Source organism: Salmo trutta, chromosome 21 (assembly GCF_901001165.1).
Source record: "Salmo trutta chromosome 21, fSalTru1.1, whole genome shotgun sequence".
NCBI lineage: Eukaryota > Metazoa > Chordata > Actinopteri > Salmoniformes > Salmonidae > Salmo > Salmo trutta.
This window is the reverse complement of record NC_042977.1, coordinates 48,830,915-48,853,944: the sequence shown is the minus strand read 5'-3', so window position 1 is coordinate 48,853,944 and position 23,030 is coordinate 48,830,915. Positions and strand designations below refer to the sequence as shown.

Genomic DNA, 23,030 nt, shown 5'->3' with positions numbered 1-23,030 from the left:
CAGAGAGAGACCCAGGGCAGAGAGAGACCCAGGGCAGAGAGAGACCCAGGGCAGAGAGAGACCCAGGGCAGAGAGAGACCCAGGGCAGAGAGACCTAGCCCAGCCATGACAGAGTGCTTCCTGCCCCCCAGTTGCAGCCCAGCGGAGGTTCGTCGGGCAGAGCACCCAGGAGGGGTGGCTCGTACCCCCAGCTCGGAGGAGATCAGCCCCACCAAGTTCCCCGGACTGTACAGGACGGGCGAGCCCTCGCCCCCCCATGACGGACACCACCACCATGAGGTCATCGACGCCGTGTCGGATGATGATAAAGAACACGGGAAGAAGAAGAACAAGTTCAAGAAGAAGGAGAAGAGGAGTAAGAGACGATACCTTATTACTGTTTATTTATCTGGGATTTATACAAGTCGTTCTTATTAAAAGTCGACTTTAGGCAAAAAAAAACGTTAAAAAAAACTAACTTTAAACTGTATAACTGATCAAAGCACCATCATACCAGGTCATTTAATACTTAAAAACAAAACAAGATGGCTGAATAAGATATCTGTCTACAGAAGTGCCATTTCTTGACAATCTCTACAGCTTCCGTCCAAAAACAAATCCTGTGAAATGACGTCAACACATATTGGAGGAGTTACTGGCTAGCTACAGTGGGCTACAGTTAGCTAATGAACTAGCTACAGTGGGATACAGTTAGCTAATGATCTAGCTACAGTGGGCTACAGTTAGCTAACGAACTAGCTACAGTGGGCTACAGTTAGCTAACGAACTAGCTACAGTGGGCTACAGTTAGCTAACGAACTAGCTACAGTGGGCTACAGTTAGCTAACGATCTAGCTACAGTGGGCTACAGTTAGCTAACGAACTAGCTACAGTGGGCTACAGTTAGCTAACGAACTAGCTACAGTGGGCTACAGTTAGCTAACGAACTAGCTACAGTGGGCTACAGTTAGCTAATGAACTAGCTACAGTGGGATACAGTGGGCTACAGTTAGCTAATGAACTAGCTACAGTGGGCTACAGTTAGCTAATGATCTAGCTACAGTGGGCTACAGTTAGCTAATGAACTAGCTACAGTGGGCTACAGTTAGCTAATGATCTAGCTACAGTGGGCTACAGTTAGCTAACGAACTAGCTACAGTGGGCTACAGTTAGCTAACGATCTAGCTACAGTGGGCTACAGTTAGCTAACGAACTAGCTACAGTGGGCTACAGTTAGCTAACGAACTAGCTACAGTGGGCTACAGTTAGCTAACGAACTAGCTACAGTGGGCTACAGTTAGCTAACGAACTAGCTACAGTGGGCTACAGTTAGCTAACGATCTAGCTACAGTGGGCTACAGTTAGCTAACGATCTAGCTACAGTGGGCTACAGTTAGCTAACGATTTAGCTACAGTGGGCTACAGTTAGCTAACGATCTAGCTACAGTGGGCTACAGTTAGCTAACGAACTAGCTACAGTGGGCTACAGTTAGCTAACGATCTAGCTACAGTGGGCTACAGTTAGCTAACGAACTAGCTACAGTGGGCTACAGTTAGCTAACGAACTAGCTACAGTGGGCTACAGTTAGCTAACGATCTAGCTACAGTGGGCTACAGTTAGCTAACGAACTAGCTACAGTGGGCTACAGTTAGCTAACGAACTAGCTACAGTGGGCTACAGTTAGCTAACGAACTAGCTACAGTGGGCTCAGTTAGCTAACGAACTAGCTACAGTGGGCTCAGTTAGCTAACGAACTAGCTACAGTGGGCTACAGTTAGCTAACGAACTAGCTACAGTGGGCTCAGTTAGCTAACGAACTAGCTACAGTGGGCTACAGTTAGCTAACGAACTAGCTACAGTGGGCTCAGTTAGCTAACGAACTAGCTATATCATTCACGATGCACATGACTAGAATGACACATTGATGAACCACCAAAAGTACATCCCATTTCTGTTTGAATGAACAATTGAGTTAGACTGTTTTTTTTTTTTTGTACCTAAAGTCGACTTTTAAGATTCGAGAATGAGAGCTATCCTAGGAAGGGTTAGATCAAACATCTCTTTTGGAGAGAGAGAGCTATCCTAGGAAGGGTTAGATCAAACATCTCTTTTGGAGAGTGAGAGCTATCCTAGGAAGGGTTAGATCAAACATCATTGGAGAGGGAGAGCTATCCTAGGAAGGGTTAGATCAAACATCTATTTTGGAGAGGGAGAGCTATCCTAGGAAGGGTTAGATCAAACATCTCTTTTGGAGAGGGAGAGCTATCCTAGGAAGGATTAGATCAAATATCTCTTTTGGAGAGGGAGAGCTATCCTAAGTCTTCCCTGTGGCTCAGTTGGTAGAGCATGGTGTTTGCAACGCCAGGGTTGTGGGTTCGATTCCCACGGGGGGCCAGTACAAAAAAAAAATGCATGAAATGAAATGAAAATGTATGAAATGTATGCATTCACTACTGTAAGTTGCTCTGGATAAGAGCGTCTGCTAAATGACTAAAATGTAAATGTAAATTAGATCAAATATCTCTTTTGGAGGGGTAGAGCTATCCTAGGAAGGATTAGATCAAACATCTCATTGGAGAGGGAGAGCTATCCTAGGAAGGATTAGATCAAACATCTCATTGGAGAGGGAGAGCTATCCTAGGAAGGATTAGATCAAACATCTCTTTTGGAGAGGGAGAGCTATCCTAGGAAGGATTAGATCAAACATCTCTTTTGGAGAGGGAGAGCTATCCTAGGAAGGATTAGATCAAATATCTCTTTTGGAGAGGGAGAGCTATCCTAGGAAGGATTAGATCAAACATCTCTTTTGGAGAGGGAGAGCTATCCTAGGAAGGATTAGATCAAATATCTCTTTTGGAGAGGGAGAGCTATCCTAGGAAGGATTAGATCAAACATCTCTTTTGGAGAGGGAGAGCTATCCTAGGAAGGGTTAGATCAAACATCATTGGAGAGGGAGAGCTATCCTGGGAAGGATTAGATCAAACATCTATTTTGGAGAGGGAGAGCTATCCTAGGAAGGGTTAGATCAAATATCTCTTTTGGAGAGGGAGAGCTATCCTAGGAAGGATTAGATCAAATATCTCTTTTGGAGAGGGAGAGCTATCCTAGGAAGGATTAGATCAAATATCTCTTTTGGAGAGGTAGAGCTATCCTATGAAGGCAGCAAAGAAATTGCTCGGACCAGAAGATTTCCTGACCTTGTGACCTAAACTGAAAACATCCTTTTCTGACTGATTTGTTGCACATGCTTTTAAAGTAACTGTCCAGTGAAAATCTCACTTTTTAATAATTCAATATTCAGTTAACTTAACACCCAAATAATGTTATTGACTCCATCCTGTACTCATATTTGTGACCAAAGCATACATTGGAGAGAGAAAAAAAAAACACTCAAACTTGCATTTCAGAACGTTTCAGACACACTGGCTACAGTATTTCCTCATAGAGGATGATGTTATCGAGGAGGAGGATCTGACCAATCAGCGGTCTACTCTCATGAATATTTTTTTACTACTGCCCACACCATTCAAACATAGAAAATCTGCTTTTTAACATACTTTAATTGCACATTTTTGGAAAGAAAATGATTTCACTCGTATTGTAATTAATTTTAGGTCATATTTCGCAGAAATCTTGAAACAGTGGAAAGTTACTTTAATCTTTTATTATAGTAAGGTAGACTTTAACACTTTATACTCACGTTTGGGTCAAAGCCCTCTCAAGCACATGGCCCCTCTGATTCTTAATGGTCCTTGTTATTGTTCTTCCTGTCTGTTTTTATCAGGGGTTTTCCATGGAGAAATGTAGCTTTCCCTCCCAGGGCATAGTGACTAGAGAGAGGGAGGAAGAGAGAGAGAGGGGGGAGGAGATGGACAGTTTGAGGGCACATCCTGTACCCAGCAAAGGTGTGTCCTGGGCAGCGGTCCGATACACAGGGGCCCTGACTGGCTAGATGCAACAGGTTAGGTGTTGAGTAGGCAGCGGTCCGATACACAGGGGCCCTGACTGGCTAGATGCAACAGGTTAGGTGTTGAGTAGGCAGCGGTCCGATACACAGGGGCCCTGACTGGCTAGATGCAACAGGTTAGGTGTTGAGTAGGCAGCGGTCTGATACACAGGGTCCCTGGCTGGCTAGAGGCAACAGGTTAGGTGTTGAGTAGGCAGCGGTCTGATACACAGGGGCCCTGGCTGGCTAGAGGCAACAGGTTAGGTGTTGAGTAGGACACCAATGATCTGATCTTGGATAGCAGTTTGTTTGTGATTGGATGTGAGGAAATAACTTTTGAGGTTGGTTCAGGAAAACGAGCGGCCTGCCAGGTGCTGTGGGAGTTGTCCTATATTGGAGCCTGACCTCTTTTCCTAGTCCTCTCTCTCTCTCTCTCTCTGGCTCTCTCTCTCTGGCTCTCTCTCTCTGGCTCTCTCTCTCTGGCTCTCTCTCTCTGGCTCTCTCTCTCTGGCTCTCTCTCTCTGGCTCTCTCTCTCTGGCTCTCTCTCTCTGGCTCTCTCTCTGGCTCCCTCTCTCTGGCTCCCTCTCTCTTCTCTCTCTCTCTCTGGCTCCCTCTCTCTTTTCTTCTCTCTTCTCTCCCTCTCCTCTGCTATAGTTCTTCTGCTATATTTCCTGACTCTCTCTCTCTCTCCCTCTGCTATATTTCCTGACTCTCTCTCTCTCTCCCTCTGCTATATTTCCTCTCTCCCTCTGCTATATTTCCTGACTCTCTCTCTCTCTCCCTCTCTCTCTGCTATATTTCCTGACTCTCTCTCTCTCTCTCTCCCTCTGCTATATTTCCTCTCTCTCTCTCTCCTCTCTTTCGTGCTTCTTGTTGACTACATTTGTGGTATTAGTGAGAATCGGAGAGAAGTGTTCTCTCTAACCTCCTCCTCTATCCTCTCCATCCATCCGTCCCGTAGCGGAGGGATACGCAGCCTTCCAGGAGGACAGCTCGGCGGACGAGGCAGAGAGCCCCTCCAAGATGAAGCGTTCAAAGGGTATTCACGTGTTTAAGAAACCCAGCTTCTCCAAGAAGAAAGACTTCAAGGTAAAGAACAAAGTAAATGGACATGACTGTTTCATTTATTTACCTTGCTGGAGAACTCTGTTTTACCAATCAGCTTTAATGCCCTGTTGCTAACTGTTAGTTACGATAACCAGTGAAGCTTATTCTTTTGAATTATTTCAATGTTATTATTTGCTATTACTTATGAGGATCCAGCACTAAACCATTTTTTGGGGGGGATCAGAACAATTTCTGATTTCTCGCTTTATATATGCCATTTCTTAACAGACGCTTTTATCCAAAGTGACTTAGTCATCCATGCATATATTTTACGTACGGGTGGTCCCGGGAATCGAACCCACTACCACTGGTGTCGCTTTAGCACTATGCTCTACCAACTGAACACGTTGTCTTTTCCAATGTCTCCCAGGTGAAGGAGAAGTGTCCCAAGGAGGACAAGAAGGACAAGAAGTCTAAAGACCTGACGGCAGCTGACGTGGTGAAACAGTGGAAAGAGAAGAAGAAGAAGAAGAAGCCCGCGGCAGAGCCAGAGTCCATCCCCGTGGAGATGCCTACATTCAGGTAACAGCCTTCCCTGTGGCTCAGTGGGTAGAGCGTGGTGTTTGCAACACCAGGGTTGTGGGTTCGATTCCCACGGGGGGCCAGCACAGGGAGAAAAAAAATGTATGAAATGTATGCATTCACTACTGTAAGTCGCTCTGGATAAGAGCGTCTGCTAAATGACTAAAATGTAAATGTAAATGTAGGTAGACACGACGGTTCAAGGTCCCCAAATCTCAGACCTGATTACAATTTGACTTTGAGTGAAAGGTTGGTTAGATCCTGTTGCTTTGTGTGTGTGTGTGTGTGTGTGTGAGAGACTGGACTATGTGCTTTCAAACTGAGCGTGTTTCTCAGGGATTTGTTTTAAAAGCCAAAAGTACTAATATCCGTTCTTTGACATTTTAAAAAGGTGATTTTTAAACTATTATTGTTGTTCCCCAGACCCATCTTCGGCGCTCCCCTGGCTGAGGCAGTGAAGAGAACAGCCCTGTACGACGGGATTCAGCTCCCCGCGGTCTTCAGAGAGTGTATCGACTACATCGAGAGCTACGGAATGAGGTGTGAAGGAATCTACCGTGTGTCAGGTATGTCTTGGTGTGTGTCAGGTATTGTCTTGGTGTGTGGCAGGTATTGTCTTGGTGTGTGGCAGGTATTGTCTTGGTGTGTGGCAGGTATTGTCTTGGTGTGTGAGGGGGAATCTATCATGTGGCAGGTATGACTTGGTGTGGCAGGTATTGTCTTGGTGTGTGATGGGGAATCTACCATGTAGCAGGTATTGTCTTGGTGTGCGGCAGGTATTGTCTTGGTGTGCGGCAGGTATTGTCTTGGTGTGCGGCAGGTATTGTCTTGGTGTGTGGCAGGTATTGTCTTGGTGTGTGGCAGGTATTGTCTTGGTGTGTGGCAGGTATTGTCTTGGTGTGTGGCAGGTATTGTCTTGGTGTGTGATGGGGAATCTACCATGTGGCAGGTATGACTTGGTGTGGCAGGTATGACTTGGTGTGGCAGGTATTGTCTTGATGTGTGAGGGGAAATCTACCGTGTGGCAGGTATTGTCTTGGTGTGTGGCAGGTATTGTCTTGGTGTGTGGCAGGTATTGTCTTGGTGTGTGAGGGGGAATCTACCGTGTGGCAGGTATTGTCTTGTTGTGTGGCAGGTATTGTCTTGTTGTGTGGCAGGTATTGTCTTGGTGTGTAAGGGGGAATCTACCGTGTGGCAGGTATTGTCTTGTTGTGTGGCAGGTATTGTCTTGGTGTGTGAGGGGGAATCTACCATGTGGCAGGTATGACTTGGAGTGGCAGGTATTGTCTTGGTGTGCAGTAACCCTCCCTCCCATTCTCTCTCTCTCTCTCCCTCCCAGGTATGAAGTCTAAAGTGGACGAGCTGAAGGCAGCGTACGACCGTGAGGAGTGTCCGTGCTTGGAGGAGTATGATCCTCACACCGTAGCCAGCCTGTTGAAACAGTACCTCCGAGAACTGCCTGAGAACATGCTGGGGCGAGACCTGGCTCAACGCTTTGAGGACGCCTGCAGTAGACCAGCCGAGTCTGAGAAGGTGAGGAGGTGATTTGATGACCAGCTTTAGATATTATGGATCCGTTTATTCCCCCCCCCTCATCAATCTATACACAATACCCCATAACGACAATCCGAAAACAGGTCTTTAGACATTTTTGCAAATGTATTACAAATAAAAAAACAGAAACACCTTATTTACATAAGTATTCAGACCCTTTACTATGAGACTATAAATTGAGCTCAGGTGCATCCTGTTTCCATTGATCATCCTTGACATGTTTCAACAACTTGGAGTCCACCTGTGGTAAATTCAATTGATAGGACGATGATTTGGAAAAGCCTTTTGAATGTTGTATAACGTCAGTAGCCTGGTCAAGACAGCATCATATTAAAATATAGTGGCGTACTCCACTTTGACCATGGGTAACCAATTAAACCAAGCAGCTGGATGGATTAACAGTCTATCAGGTGACAGAGTTCTAGAACGGTGTTTTTATTTATCAGGTGACAGAGTTCTAGAACGGTGTTTTTATTTATCAGGTGACAGAGTTCTAGAACGGTGTTTTTATTTATCAGGTGACAGAGTTCTAGAACGGTGTTTTTATTTATCAGGTGACAGAGTTCTAGAACGGTGTTTTTATTTATCAGGTGACAGAGTTCTAGAACGGTGTTTTTATTTGTCAGGTGACAGAGTTCTAGAACGGTGTTTTTATTTGTCAGGTGACAGAGTTCTAGAACGGTGTTTTTATTTATCAGGTGACAGAGTTCTAGAACGGTGTTTTTATTTGTCAGGTGACAGAGTTCTAGAACGGTGTTTTTATTTGTCAGGTGACAGAGTTCTAGAACGGTGTTTTTATTTATCAGGTGACAGAGTTCTAGAACGGTGTTTTTATTTGTCAGGTGACAGAGTTCTAGAACGGTGTTTTTATTTATCAGGTGACAGAGTTCTAGAACGGTGTTTTTATTTATCAGGTGACAGAGTTCTAGAACGGTGTTTTATTTGTCAGGTGACAGAGTTCCAGCGTCTCTTGACGGAGGTGCCCCCCGGCAGCCGTCTGCTCCTGTCCTGGCTGGTCACTCACATGGAGCATGTTATCACAAGAGAGACCGACACCAAGATGAATATCCAGAATATATCCATCGTACTCAACCCCACTGTACAGGTAATAACAATGAATCGTATTTGTAGATCGCTTTTCATTACATACAGGAATCTCATAGATCTGTGCAGGAGAGGAGGGAGGGAGGGAGGGAAAGCGGTGAGGGAGAGAAGGGTCCTCAGTGAAATCCTGGCCCAGTTTTTTTTAGAGCTAATGCATTCCCAACAGGGTACGATGTTGGTTGCTCCACTTACACTGAACTAGCAGACTTCATTATCACCCCTAAAAAACTACAAGACTTTAGCTCAGAGGGTTAACACTGCGTCAATGCAATTAATATGCAAGTGACCTATATCCTCCTCTTGTCTTCTGTCTGTCCCGTCTATCTGTGCTCCTGTGTTTTTTGACCCCCCCCCTGTCCTCTTTCCTCCAGATTGGTAACAGGGTCCTGTACATGTTCTTCACCCACGTGAGAGAGCTGTTTGGGGAAGTGTTTCTGAGGCCCGTGTCCCGTCCCCTCCGCTGGTCCAATGCTGCCACCATGCCGGCCCTGCCAGAGACACAGGACAGCATTAAGGAGGAGATACGACGCCAGGTTGGGAGCGTTTTCAACAGATATTTACAGTATAACTTTAGTCACTGAAGCAGGCTGACTTCTACTCAAGCCGTTTTTAAGGGGCAGTAGATGGTATCTAGGACACTGATGCTGCTCCGGTGACTTCCTGTTCATCTCTGTGTTAAAAGTTAGCCTAGTTTTTTTTTCTTTCTCCCTCCTCTTCACGATGTACAGCACATCAATGGAGTTGAGCGGAGACGACTGTGGGAGGACTGAACCTCCGACTACATCCAGGATGTAAATTCTTAAACCCTTAGCTTTCTACCTATGTTGGTCTTCTGTAGCTACTTGCCTTTCTTTGTTTACTGAAATCCATACTTTTTTTTAACTAAACGTTTGTTCAAATACAGTTCTCTTTCTGTGAGTCTAACCCCCCAAAAAGCTTCTGAAACACGGTGAAAGACCTGTAGAAAACACCCTTCTCCTCACACCATGTCTCTGTACCAGGCGGTGTCACAGGAAGGCCGGAAAAATTGTCAAAAAGACCACATCCACTCGAGTCATAGACTGTTTACTCTACTACCGCACCGCGAACGGTACCAGAGCACCAAGTCTGGGACCAAAACGCTCCTGAACAGCTTCTACCCCCCCCCCCCCCCAAGCCATAAGACTGCTAAACAGTTAATCAAAATGGCTACCCAGACTACTGCATTGACCGTTTTTTATTACACGGCCTCTTACGTCGACTCTTTGTGCACTCACTGGAGTATACCCAAGCACATACTGACACTCCAACACATGCTGGTATTATCTATCCTGATGACCTAGTCATTTTTACCCCTACCTACATATTACATATTACCTCAACTACCTCGTACCCCTGCACATTGACTCTGTACAGGTTCTCTTTGTATATAGCCATGTTATTACCTCGTACCCCTGCACATTGACTCTGTACAGGTTCTCTTTGTATATAGCCATGTTATTACCTCGTACCCCTGCACATTGACTCTGTACAGGTTCTCTTTGTATATAGCCATGTTATTACCTCGTACCCCTGCACATTGACTCTGTACAGGTTCTCTTTGTATATAGCCATGTTATTACCTCGTACCCCTGCACATTGACTCTGTACAGGTTCTCTTTGTATATAGCCATGTTATTACCTCGTACCCCTGCACATTGACTCTGTACAGGTTCTCTTTGTATATAGCCATGTTATTACCTCGTACCCCTGCACATTGACTCTGTACAGGTTCTCTTTGTATATAGCCATGTTATTACCTCGTACCCCTGCACATTGACTCTGTACAGGTTCTCTTTGTATATAGCCATGTTATTACCTCGTACCCCTGCACATTGACTCTGTACAGGTTCTCTTTGTATATAGCCATGTTATTACCTCGTACCCCTGCACATTGACTCTGTACAGGTTCTCTTTGTATATAGCCATGTTATTACCCTCGTACCCCTGCACATTGACTCTGTACAGGTTCTCTTTGTATATAGCCATGTTATTACCTCGTACCCCTGCACATTGACTCTGTACAGGTTCTCTTTGTATATAGCCATGTTATTACCTCGTACCCCTGCACATTGACTCTGTACAGGTTCTCTTTGTATATAGCCATGTTATTACCTCGTACCCCTGCACATTGACTCTGTACAGGTTCTCTTTGTATATAGCCATGTTATTACCTCGTACCCCTGCACATTGACTCTGTACAGGTTCTCTTTGTATATAGCCATGTTATTACCTCGTACCCCTGCACATTGACTCTGTACAGGTTCTCTTTGTATATAGCCATGTTATTACCTCGTACCCCTGCACATTGACTCTGTACAGGTTCTCTTTGTATATAGCCTCGTTAGTGTGATTATGAAGCAACACACTACTGTTATTCCTCTCACTACTATTATTATTCATTATTATTTATTATTCATTATTATTTATTATTCATTATTATTATGTATTATTTATTCATCATTATTATGTATTTATTATTATTATTTATTATTAATTATTAATTATTATTAATTAATATTCATTATTATTTATTATTCATTATTATTTATGATTCATTATTATTTATGATTCATTATTAATTATTATTATTATTATTCATTATTATTCATTATTATTTATTATTCATTATTATTTATTATTATTCATTATTATTTATTATTCATTATTAATTATTATTATTTATTATTCATTATTAATTATTATTCATTATTATTATTATTAATCATTTAATTATTATTATTTATTATTATTATTTATTATTCATTATTAATTATTATTCATTTTTTATTATTGTTATTATTCTTTATTATTATTATTTATTATTCCGACATCTTTTTTGAGAAACAACTGGCTCTGGAACACTGCGGTTCGTACACCTTTTAAGATAAACTCCAAAAATCACAAACACTGTAAAAACTATTATACATTTTACAATATTCAACTTTTTGTAACTACAGAAATTCCCCTGAGTTAACGTGGTGTTTCAATACTAAACTTAATTGCCTAGCAACCAGTTTTATATCAACAAGTAACTCGTTTTATAAGCTAATTTACGCCAAATGTGAAAATAAGGCTTGTAAATTTAATACCTGATGTTTTTCCGCAGACTACTGACCACAGCTGTTTTATTGACAGGGAAGTCATACTGAGACTGGGGTCTCTCTTTCAGATGAGCCCTGCATAAATACATCAAACATGTATACAACGAACAATATAGTAAATTACAAAACACATATTTAGAAAAACAGACACTACTCTGATAATGGTGCTGGAGGGGATGGATGCCCTTTTAGGGGCTCCTAAACAACTGTGCTATTGTGTGTTTTTTCACATTGTTTGTAACGTATCTTTATTTAACTAGTAAAGTCAGTTAAGAACAAATTCTTATTTTCAATGACTGCCTAGGAACAGTGGGTTAACTGCCTTGTTCAGGGGTAGAACGACAGATTTTTAACCTTGTCAGCTCGGGGATTCGATCATGCAACCTTTCGGTTACTAGTCCAACGCTCTAACCACTAGGCTACCCTGCTGCCTCTTATGACCGAAAAGAGCTTCTGGATATCAGAACAGCGATTACTCACCTCAATCTGGATAAATATTTTTTCTTTAATGAGTCCGACGCGAAGGATGTACTGCTTCTCCGAGACCAGGCCCAAATCCCCGTTATTCACGTGAAGAATAGACGGAAATACAGGAGGCGGAGATCAGGGTGCCTTGTGAGAATTCGTCATCGAGTGGGTAACCCACCTCTACCATCCCTTCTATTGGCCAATGTGCGATCACTAGAGAATAAACTGGATGATCTCCGTTCGAGACTATCCTACCAGCGGGAATTTCAAAACTGTAATATCTTATGTTTCATTGAGTTATGGCTGAACGACGACACGGATAATATACAGTTGGCTGGGTTTTCCGTGCATTGGCCGGACAGAACAGCTACGTCTGGTAAGACGAGGGGTGGGGGTGTGTCTTTTTGTCAATAACAGCTGGTGCGCGATGTCTCATATTAAGGAAGTCTCTAGGTTTTGGGTTGCCTGAGGTAGAATACCTCATGATAAGCTGTAGAACACACTATCTACCAAGAGAGTTCCCATCTATATTTTTCGTAGCCGTCTATTTACCACCACAAACTGATGCTGGCAATAAGACGGCACTCAACCAGCTCTAAGGCCATAAGCAAAGAAGAAATGCTCATCTAGAAGCGGCGCTCCTAGTGGCCGGGGACTTTAATGCAGGCAAACTTAAATCCGTTTTACCTAATTTCTACCAGCATGTTAAATGTGCAACCAGAGGAAAAAAACTCTAGATGACTTTTACTACACATACAGAGACGCGTACAAAGCTCTTCCTCGCTTTGGCAAATCTGACCATAATTCTATCCTCCTGATTCCTGCTTACAAGCAAAAACTAAAGCAGGGAGTACCAGTGACTCGATCAATACGGAAGTGGTCAGATTTGTATTTATTATGGATCCCCAAGCTACTAATTTTAAAAACATTACAATACATTCATAACAGATTTCACAACACACTAAGTGTGTTCCCTCAGGCCCCTACTACATATCTACAACACAAAATCCATGTGTACGTGTGTGTATAGTGTTTATGTTATCGTCTGTGTGTGTATGCATGTATCTGTGCCTATGTTTGTGTTGCTTCACAGTCCCGCTGTTCCATAAGGTGTATTTTGTTTAAGGCAGGTGCGTTCATTTGAATTTCAAGACTAGGACAGTTAAACTGGTCTCATTCATCTTCTAAGGTAGACATCTTGTTCTTAATTTAGCTGCTTCGATGCAGCATTTTAATAACTTTTAGGCTATACTTTTTAAACTGTAAGCATTTAAAGTTGCAATAATCAACATTGGAACATTTTGGTTTCAATGGGCAACATATTTGCTCTTCTTTGGTCGTATCGGGCAGCCCCTCCTTCTTTGGTCGTATCGGGCAGCCCCTCCTTCTTTGGTCGTATCGGGCAGCCCCTCCTTCTTTGGTCGTATCGGGCAGCCCCTCCTGCTTTGGTCGTATCGGGCAGCCCCTCCTCCTTTGGTCGTATAGGGCAGCCCCTCCTCCTTTGGTCGTATAGGGCAGCCCCTCCTCCTTTGGTCGTATCGGGCAGCCCCTCCTCCTTTGGTCGTATCGGGCAGCCCCTCCTCCTTTGGTCGTATCGGGCAGCCCCTCCTCCTTTGGTCGTATCGGGCAGCCCCTCCTCCTTTGGTCGTATCGGGCAGCCCCTCCTCCTTTGGTCGTATCGGGCAGCCCCTCCTCCTTTGGTCGTATCGGGCAGCCCCTCCTCCTTTGGTCGTATCGGGCAGCCCCTCCTCCTTTGGTCGTATCGGGCAGCCCCTCCTCCTTTGGTCGTATCGGTAGCTCAAAGATATATAGGTGTAACCGATGTGAAATGGCTAGTTAGTTGGCGGTGATTCGCGCTAATAGTGTTTCAATCGGTGACGTCACTCGCTCTGAGACCTGAAGTAGGGTTTCCCCTTGCGTTGCAAGGGCCGTGGCTCTTGTGGCGCGATGGGTAACGATGCTTCGGTGGGTGTCAGTTGTTGATGTGTGCAAGGGTCCCTGGTTCGAGCCCGGGTTGGGGCGAAGAGAGGGACGGAACCTACACTGTTACATAGGCCTAACTGTCTCATTGTGAACTTCTTCCATTACCATTTTAATATTAATGCTTACAGCCAGCTGAGCAAGCAGACAATGTTTTTACTGAAACCTCCTTTTCTAGTTATTTCTTTGTTATTATTTTCAATTTTTATTTGCTAATTTTCTTACTTTTTAACTCTTCATTGTTTGGAAAATGTTCCTAAGTAAGCATTTCAAAGTACAGTATACAACTGCTGTATTCCGCGCATGTGACAAATAAAAATGAATTTGATATGGATGTTACTGACAAGAAGCTCTTTTTTTATGGCTGAGCTCTTTTAATCACCACTTCGTTAAGTAAAGGATTTCTATTTGACTCAGCCACGCCTCCTTGGCCATCCAACACTTCCTCATCTCCCACCCCTTTTAACATGACTAGCCCTGATGCCCCTCCCTATGAATGTGTCACTGCAACCTTAAAGGTCCTCAATGATGTCACCATTGCCCTTGATTCTAAGCAATGTTGTGCTGCTATTTTTATTGACTTGGACCAAAGCTTTTAATACGGTAGACCATTTCATTATTGTGGGCCGGCTAAGGTGTATTGTTGTCTCTAAGGGGTCTTTGGCCTGGTTTGATAACTACCTCTCTCAAATGGGTAAAGTCAGAACATCTGCTGTCTCAGCCACTGCCTGTCACCAAGGGAGTACCTCAAGGCTCGATCCTAGGCCCCACACTCTTCTCAATTTACATCAACAACATAGCTCAGGCAGTAGGAAGCTCTCTCATCCACTTATATGCAGATGATTCAGTCTGAAACTCAGCTGGCCCCTCCCTGGATTTTGTGTTAAACGCTCTACAACAAAGCTTTCTTAGTGTCCAGCAAGCTTTCTCTGCCCTTAACCCTGTTCTGAACACCTCCAAAACAATCGGTGTGATTACTACCTCGGAGAGTTTAGACCTTAAGGTAGTCCACCTCATACAAGTACTTGGGAGTAATGCAAGACAGTACACTGTCCTTCTCTCAGCAAATATCCAATCTGCAGGCAAAGGTTAAATCTGGACTTGGTTTCCTCTGTTTCATGAGCTGAAAAAGATCCTAGAAATGTTCCAGATGCACAAAAAAGCTCATTTCTCAAAAATAATTGTGTACAAATTTAACATCCCTGTTAGTGAACATTTCTCCTTTTGCCAAGATATGTCAGGTGGATTATCATGAAAGCTGATTTAAACAGCATGATCATGCCACTGGTGTACCTTGTGCTGGGGACAATAAAAATACCACTCTAAAATGTGCACTTCTGCCATACAATGTGAGAGGTATTGACATGTTGAATGTACCGAGCTGTCTGTCTAAACTACTGGCACACAGCTCAGACACCCATACATACCCAACAAGACATGCCACCAGAGGTCTCTTCACAGTCCCCAAGTCCAGAACAGACAATGGGAGGAGCACAGTACTACATAGAGCCATGACTACATGGAACTCTATTCCACATCAGGTAACTGATGAAGCAGTAGAATCAGATTTAAAAAACTGATAAAAATACATCTTATGGAACAGCGGGGACTGTGAAGAAACACAAACATTGACACACACGATAACATGCGCATTATACATACACATGGATTTAGTAGTGTAGATATGTGGTAGTGGTGCAGTAGGGGCCTGAGGACACAGTGTGTTATGAAATCTATGAATGTATTATACAATTTTAAAAACTTTACAAACTGCCTTAATTTTGCTGGACCCCAGGAAGAGTAGCTGCTGCCTTGGCAGGAACTAATGGGGATCCATAATAAACCCCAGGAAGAGTAGCCGCTGCCTTGGCAGGAACTAATGGGGATCCATAATAAACCTCAGGAAGAGTAGCTGCCTTGGCAGGAATTAATGGGGATCCATAATAAATACAAATGCCACAGATGTCTCAAGTTTTGAGGGAGTGTGTAAGTGGCTGACTACCAGAATCCACCTGTGGGATCGTCTGAGGAGTATTTCTGTCTGTAATAAAGCCCTTTTGTGGGGGGAAAAAACGCATTCTGATTGGCTGTGCCTGGCTCCCCAGTGGATGGGCCTATGCCCTCCCTAGCCCACCCATGACTCTACCCCTGCGAGGTTATGTGAAATCCATAAATTATAGCCTAATTTATTTATTTAAATTGACTTGATTACCTTGTAAAAAAAAAAAAAAACTAACTCTTTGAAATTGTTGCATGTTGTGTTTTTTGAAATATTTTTTGTTCAGAGTAACATATTGTGTAGTTTAATATTAAAAGGTTACTATAATTCAGTATGATAATGTCTCTCCCCTAGGAGTTCCTGCTGAACTGCCTTCACAGAGACCTCCAGGCTGGGGTAAAGGATCTGTCTAAAGAGGAGAGGCTCTGGGAGGTCCAGCGAATCCTCACCGCTTTAAAACGCAAACTACGGGAGGCGAAGAGACAGGCAAGGACACACACACAAACACACAACATACAGTGCATTCGGGAAAATCTATTCCGACTTCATTTTTCCCACATTTTGTTACAGCCTTATTCTAAAATGGATTACATAAAAACTAAAACAAATTTAAATCCTCAACAATCTACACACAATACCCCATAATGACAAAGCAAAAACAGGTTTTTAAAAATGTTTGCAACAACAACAAAAAGATTCTTGAGATGTTTCTACAACTTGATTGGAGTCCACCTGTGGTAAATTCAATTGATTGGACATGATTTGGAAAGGCACACACCTGTCTATATAAGGTCCCACAGTTGACAGTACATGTCAGAGCAAAAACCAAGCCATGAGGTTGAAGGAATTGTCCGTAGAGCTCCGAGACAGGATTGTGTCGAGGCAGAGATCTGGGGAAGGGTACCAAAACATTTCTGCAGCATTGAAGGTCGCCAAGAACACAGTGGCCTCCATCATTGCTAAATGGAAGAAGTTTGGAACCACCAAGACTCTTCCTAGAGCTGGCCGCCCGGCCAAACTGAGCAATCGGGGGAGAAGGGCCTTGGTCAGGGAAGTGACCTAGAACCCGATGGTCACTCTGAGAGAGCTCCGGAGTTCCTCTGTGGAGATGAGAGAACCTTCCAGGACAACCATCTCTGCAGCACTCCACCAATCCAATCAGGCCTTTATGGTAGAGTGGCCAGACAGAAGCCACTCCTCAGTTAAAGGTATACGACAGCCCACTTGGAGGTTTCCAGAAGGCACCTAAAGGACTCATGAGAAACAAGATTCTCTGGTCTGATGAAACCAAAATGGAGCTCATTGTATTTATTTTTTAAAACTTTTTACCCCTTTTTCTCCCCAATTTCGTGATATACAATTAGTAGTAACAGTCTTGTCTCATCGCTGTAACTCCTGTACAAACTCGGGAGAGGCGACCGTCAAGAGCCGTGCGTTTTCCGAAACACGACCCTGCCAAGCCGCACTGGGTTACAGGTTCCCAGCCTGTTCTATTTACCAGTCATAATACCAGGGTTACAGGTTCCCAGCCTGTTCTATTTACCAGTCATATTACCAGGGTTACAGGTTCCCAGCCTGTTCTATTTACCAGTCATATTACCAGGGTTACAGGTTCCCAGCCTGTTCTATTTACCAGTCATATTACCAGGGTTACAGGTTCCCAGCCTGTTCTATTTACCAGTCATATTACCAGGGTTACAGGTTCCCAGCCTGTTCTATTTACCAGTCATATTACCAGGGTTACAGGTTCCCAGCCTGTTCTATTTACCAGTCATAATACCAGGGTTACAGGTTCCCAGCCTGTTCTATTTACCAGTCATATTACCAGGGTTACAGGTTCCCAGCCTGTTCTATTTACCAGTCATATTACCAGGGTTACAGGTTCCCAGCCTGTTCTATTTACCAGTCATATTACCAGGGTTACAGGTTCCCAGCCTGTTCTATTCACCAGTCATATTACCAGGGTTACAGGTTCCCAGCCTGTTCTCTTTACCAGTCATATTACCAGGGTTACAGGTTCCCAGCCTGTTCTATTTACCAGTCATATTACCAGGGTTACAGGTTCCCAGCCTGTTCTATTTACCAGTCATATTACCAGGGTTACAGGTTCCCAGCCTGTTCTATTTACCAGTCATATTACCAGGGTTACAGGTTCCCAGCCTGTTCTATTTACCAGTCATATTACCAGGGTTACAGGTTCCCAGCCTGTTCTATTTACCAGTCATATTACCAGGGTTACAGGTTCCCAGCCTGTTCTATTTACCAGTCATATTACCAGGGTTACAGGTTCCCAGCCTGTTCTATTTACCAGTCATATTACCAGGGTTACAGGTTCCCAGCCTGTTCTATTTACCAGTCATATTACCAGGGTTACAGGTTCCCAGCCTGTTCTATTTACCAGTCATATTACCAGGGTTACAGGTTCCCAGCCTGTTCTCTTTACCAGTCATATTACCAAGGTTACAGGTTCCCAGCCTGTTCTATTTACCAGTCATATTACCAGGGTTACAGGTTCCCAGCCTGTTCTATTTACCAGTCATATTACCAGGGTTACAGGTTCCCAGCCTGTTCTATTTACCAGTCATATTACCAGGGTTACAGGTTCCCAGCCTGTTCTATTTACCAGTCATATTACCAGGGTTACAGGTTCCCAGTCTGTTCTATTCATTCTATTTCTGTGTGCCGCTGCTGTATGGTGAAGGCCGTTGCCTAGGCAACCAAAGTCTTGTTTGCTAAGACAAGCTTGTTTCAGCAAAGTTTCATCATGTTAAGAGTCTGTGCTACAGCAGAAACTCAACCGCCTCGAATCCCCTGCCTTCCCGTCTTCAGTTTGCTATTCGTTTCCAAAATGGCGGTTATTTCGTTTTCATGATGGTCTTCATCCGTACCCGTCGGTTACAGGGTTAAATAATTATGCCAGCCCTAGTGTTAACCTCCTGGTAGTTTTAGAGATCCTGTCTCTCTAACGTGTGTGTGTGTGTGTGTCCAGGAGTGTGAGACTAAGATAGCCCAGGAGATAGCCAGTCTCTCTAAAGAAGACGTGTCTAAAGAGGAGATGACCGAGAACGAAGAAGAGGTGGTCAACATACTGCTGGCACAGGTAACACACGTGGGGTAACACACGCGGGGTAACACACACGGGGTAACACACGCGGGGTAACACACGCGGGGTAACACACGCGGGTCAAACACGGGGTAACACACGCGTGGTAACACACGCTGGGTAACACACGCGGGGTAACACACGCGGGGTAACACACGCAGGGTAACACACGCGGGGTAACACACGCGGGGTAACACACGCTGGGTAACACACGCGGGGTAACACACGCGGGGTAACACACGCGGGGTAACACACGCGGGGTAACACACGTGGTAACACACACAGGTCAAACACGGGGTAACACACACGGGGTAACACACGCGGGGTAACACACGCGGGGTAACACACGTGGGGTAACACACGCGGGGTAACACACGCGGGGTAACACACGCGGGGTAACACACGCGGGGTAACACACGCTGGGTAACACACGTGGGTAACACACGCTGGGTAACACACGCGGGGTAACACACGCGGGGTAAAACACACGTGGGTAACACACGCGGGGTAACACACGCGGGTAACACACGCGGGTAACACACGCGTGGTAACACACACGGGGTAACACACGGGGTAACACACACAGGTAACACACACAGGTAACACACACAGGTCAAACACGGGGTAACACACACGGGGTAACACACGCGGGGTAACACACGCGGGGTAACACACGCGGGGTAACACACGCGGGGTAACACACGCGGGTCAAACACGGGGTAACACACGCGTGGTAACACACACGGGGTAACACGCGTGGTAACACACACGGGGTAACACACACAGGTAACACACACAGGTAACACGCGAAGTAACACACGCGGGGTAACACACGCGGGTCAAACACGGGGTAACACACACGGGGTAACACGCGGGGTAACACACACGGGGTAACACGCGGGGTAACACGCGCGGGGTAACACGCGCGGGGTAACACACGCGGGGTAACACACGCGGGGTAACACACGCGGGGTAACACACGCGGGGTAACACACGCGGGGTAACACGCGGGGTAAAACACACAGGTCAAACACGGGGTAACACACGCGGGGTAACACACGCGGGGTAACACACACAGGTCAAACACGGGGTAACACACACGGGGTAACACACACGGGGTAACACACACAGGGTAACACACGGGGTAACACACACAGGGTAACACACGGGGTAACACACACGGGGTAACACACGCGGGGTAACACACACGGGGTAACACACACGGGGTAAGATGGGTATTATGGAGTAGAAATGATCTGCTGATCTATGCTGAACAGTGCTTTTTCTTCTCTCCTCTCCTATCCTCTGCTTCATCTCCCCTCCTCTCCTCCCCTCCCCTCCCCTCTCCTCTCCTCTCCTCTCCTCTCCTCTCCTCTCCTCTGCTTCATCTCCTCTCCTCCCCTCCCCTCCCCTCTCCTCTCCTCTCCTCTCCTCTCCTCTCCTATCCTCTGCTTCCTCTCCTCTCCTCTCCTCTCCTCTCCTCTCCTCTCCTATCCTCTGCTTCATCTCCCCTCTCCTCTCTCCCCTCCTCTCCTCTCTCCCCTCCTCTCCTCTCCTATCCTATCCTCTGCTTCATCTCCCCTCTCCTCTCTCCCCTCCTCCCCTCCTCTCCTATCCTATCCTCTGCTTCATCTCCCCTCTCCTCTCTCCCCTCCTCCCCTCCTCTCCTATCCTATCCTCTGCTTCATCTCCTCTCTCCCCTCCTCTCCTCCTCTCCTCTCCTCTCCTCCAGGAGAATGAGATCCTAACAGAGCAGGAAGAGCTGATATCTCTGGAGCAGGTGTTGAGGAGACAGATCGCTACAGAGAAGGAGGAGATCGAGAGACTGAGGGCCGAGATCGCTGACATACAGAGGTCAGAACTCTGACTGACGTGACGGGCTAGAGGTCCGAACTCTGACTGACGTGACGGGCTAGAGGTCAGAACTCTGACTGACGTGACGGGCTAGAGGTCAGAACTCTGACGTGACAGGCTAGAGGTCAGAACTCTGACTGACGTGATGGGCTAGAGGTCAGAACTCTGACTGACGTGACGGGCTAGAGGTCAGAACTCTGACGTGACAGGCTAGAGGTCAGAACTCTGACTGACGTGATGGGCTAGAGGTCAGAACTCTGACTGACGTGACGGGCTAGAGGTCAGAACTCTGACTGACGTGACGGGCTAGAGGTCAGAACTCTGACTGACGTGATGGGCTAGAGGTCAGAACTCTGACGTGACGGGCCTCAGGATCTCGTCACAGTATCTCTGTTCATTCAAATTGCCATCGATAAAATGCAATTGTGTTCGTTGCCGTAGTTTATACCTGCCCATACCATAATCCCAACGCCACCACGGGGCACTCTGTTCACAACATTAACATCAGCAAACCTCTCGCCCACACGACGCCATACACGCGGTCTGCGGTTGTGAGGCCGGTTGGACGTGCTGGCAAATTCTCTAAAGCGATGTTGGAGGCGGCTTACAGTAGAGAAATTAACAATCAATTATCTGGCAACAGCTCTGGTGGACATTCTTGCAGTCAGCATGCCAATTACATGCTCCCTCAAAACTTGAGACATCTGTGGCATTGTGTTGTGAGACAAAACTGCAAATTTAAAGTGGCCTTTTATTGTCCCCCAGCACAAGGTGCACCTGTGTAATGATCCTGCTGTTTAATCAGCTTCTTGATATGCCACACATGTCAGGTGTATGGATTATCTTGGCAAAGGAGAAATGCTCACTAACAGGGATGTAAACAAATTTGTCCCCAAAATTTGAGAGGAATAAGCTTTTTGTGTGTATGGAACATTTCTGGGATCTTTTATTTCAGCTCATAAAACATGGGACACTTTACATGTATTGATATTTTTGTAAAGTGTAGATTTTACAGTCTTGAGTCAGCTCAGCTATCCTACAGCACTATTTTATCTCTGGCTAGTTTTGTCTCGTCTCTCCTTATGGGCGGCAGGGTAGCCTAGCGGTTTAGAGCGTTGGACCAGTAACCGAAAGGTTGCAAGATCGAATCCCCGATCTGACAAGGTAAAAATCTGTCGTTCTGCCCCTGAACAAGGTAGTTAACCTCACTGTTCCTAGGCTGTCATTGAAAATAAGAATTTGCTCATAACTGACTTGCCTCGTTAAATGAAGGTAAAATATAAATAAATCAAAATGTCTACTGTCAGATCTTTCCCGGAGGACAAATCCCAGAACTAATATCCAGTTGCATGATCAATGTGACGTTGTACAAACAAACCTAACTCAAACATCGCCCAGCTACATTTACCAACTAAACATCGCCCAGCTACATTTACCAACTAAACATCGCCCAGCTACATTTACCAACTAAACATCGATGGGTGTGTTTGTGTTACAAAGACAAAACCATTCTAATGCTGTAAATATTATATTGATATCAAATTTTGTTTGTCACATGTGGCCAATACAACTGGTGTAGACTTTACCATGAAAGTGTATTTATCCAGAATGTTCCACCACCCAAAGGACATCCAGCCAACTGGACACAACTGTGGGAAGCATTGGAGTCAACACACCTTGTAGAGTCCATGCCCCCGACGAAGTGAGGCTGTTCTGAGGACAAAAAGGGGGGGGGGGGGGATTCATCTCAGTTTTAGGAAGGTGTTCCTAATGTTTTGTCCACCCAGTGTATATGGTGAATAATCCGCTCCCCTCTCCCTGTGTCTGTAGTCGTCAACATGGTCGCAGTGAGACAGAGGAGTACTCTTCAGACAGCGAGAGTGAGAGCGAAGACGAGGAGGAACTACAGATGATCCTGGAAGAGCTGCAGAAACAGAACGAAGAACTGGAGGTGAGAGAGAAGAGAGAGGAGAGAGAGGGGGGATGTCTGAGCTCTGCTATACTTAGTGCTTTTATTCTGTCATCTAGTTTTGCTTCTTGTTGCTGTCTCTGTCTCTCTCTGTCTCTCTGTCTCTCTCTGTCTGTCTCTGTCTCTCTGTCTCTGTCTCTCTGTCTGTCTCTCTGTCTCTCTCTGTCTCTCTGTCTCTCTGTCTCTCTGTCTGTCTCTCTGTCTCTGTCTCTCTGTCTCTGTCTCTCTGTCTCTCTCTGTCTCTCTCTGTCTCTCTCTGTCTCTCTCTGTCTCTCTCTGTCTCTCTGTCTCTCTCTGTCTCTCTCTGTCTCTCTGTCTCTC

The 23,030-nt window shown here is 45.2% G+C and overlaps 1 protein-coding gene and 1 long non-coding RNA gene across 2 annotated transcripts in view; both read left to right on the top strand.

Moving 5' to 3' along the window:
* The window catches only part of ralbp1 (ralA binding protein 1), a 23,505-nt gene continuing 475 nt past the window's right edge, over positions 1 to 23,030 (top strand). The window contains exons 1-11 of the mRNA XM_029705988.1: positions 1 to 355; positions 4,889 to 5,016; positions 5,405 to 5,556; positions 5,980 to 6,122; positions 6,896 to 7,089; positions 8,060 to 8,215; positions 8,586 to 8,747; positions 16,138 to 16,269; positions 18,773 to 18,883; positions 20,619 to 20,740; positions 22,571 to 22,691. Of these exons, the coding sequence (XP_029561848.1) occupies positions 106 to 355; positions 4,889 to 5,016; positions 5,405 to 5,556; positions 5,980 to 6,122; positions 6,896 to 7,089; positions 8,060 to 8,215; positions 8,586 to 8,747; positions 16,138 to 16,269; positions 18,773 to 18,883; positions 20,619 to 20,740; positions 22,571 to 22,691 (1,671 nt within the window). The 5' untranslated portion in view covers positions 1 to 105. The remainder of the gene's footprint in view (positions 356 to 4,888; positions 5,017 to 5,404; positions 5,557 to 5,979; positions 6,123 to 6,895; positions 7,090 to 8,059; positions 8,216 to 8,585; positions 8,748 to 16,137; positions 16,270 to 18,772; positions 18,884 to 20,618; positions 20,741 to 22,570; positions 22,692 to 23,030) is intronic.
* LOC115157602 (uncharacterized) lies at positions 13,326 to 14,124 on the top strand. Its single transcript, XR_003868487.1, has 2 exons — positions 13,326 to 13,616; positions 13,859 to 14,124. It is a non-coding gene; the product is annotated as an uncharacterized LOC115157602 (long non-coding RNA).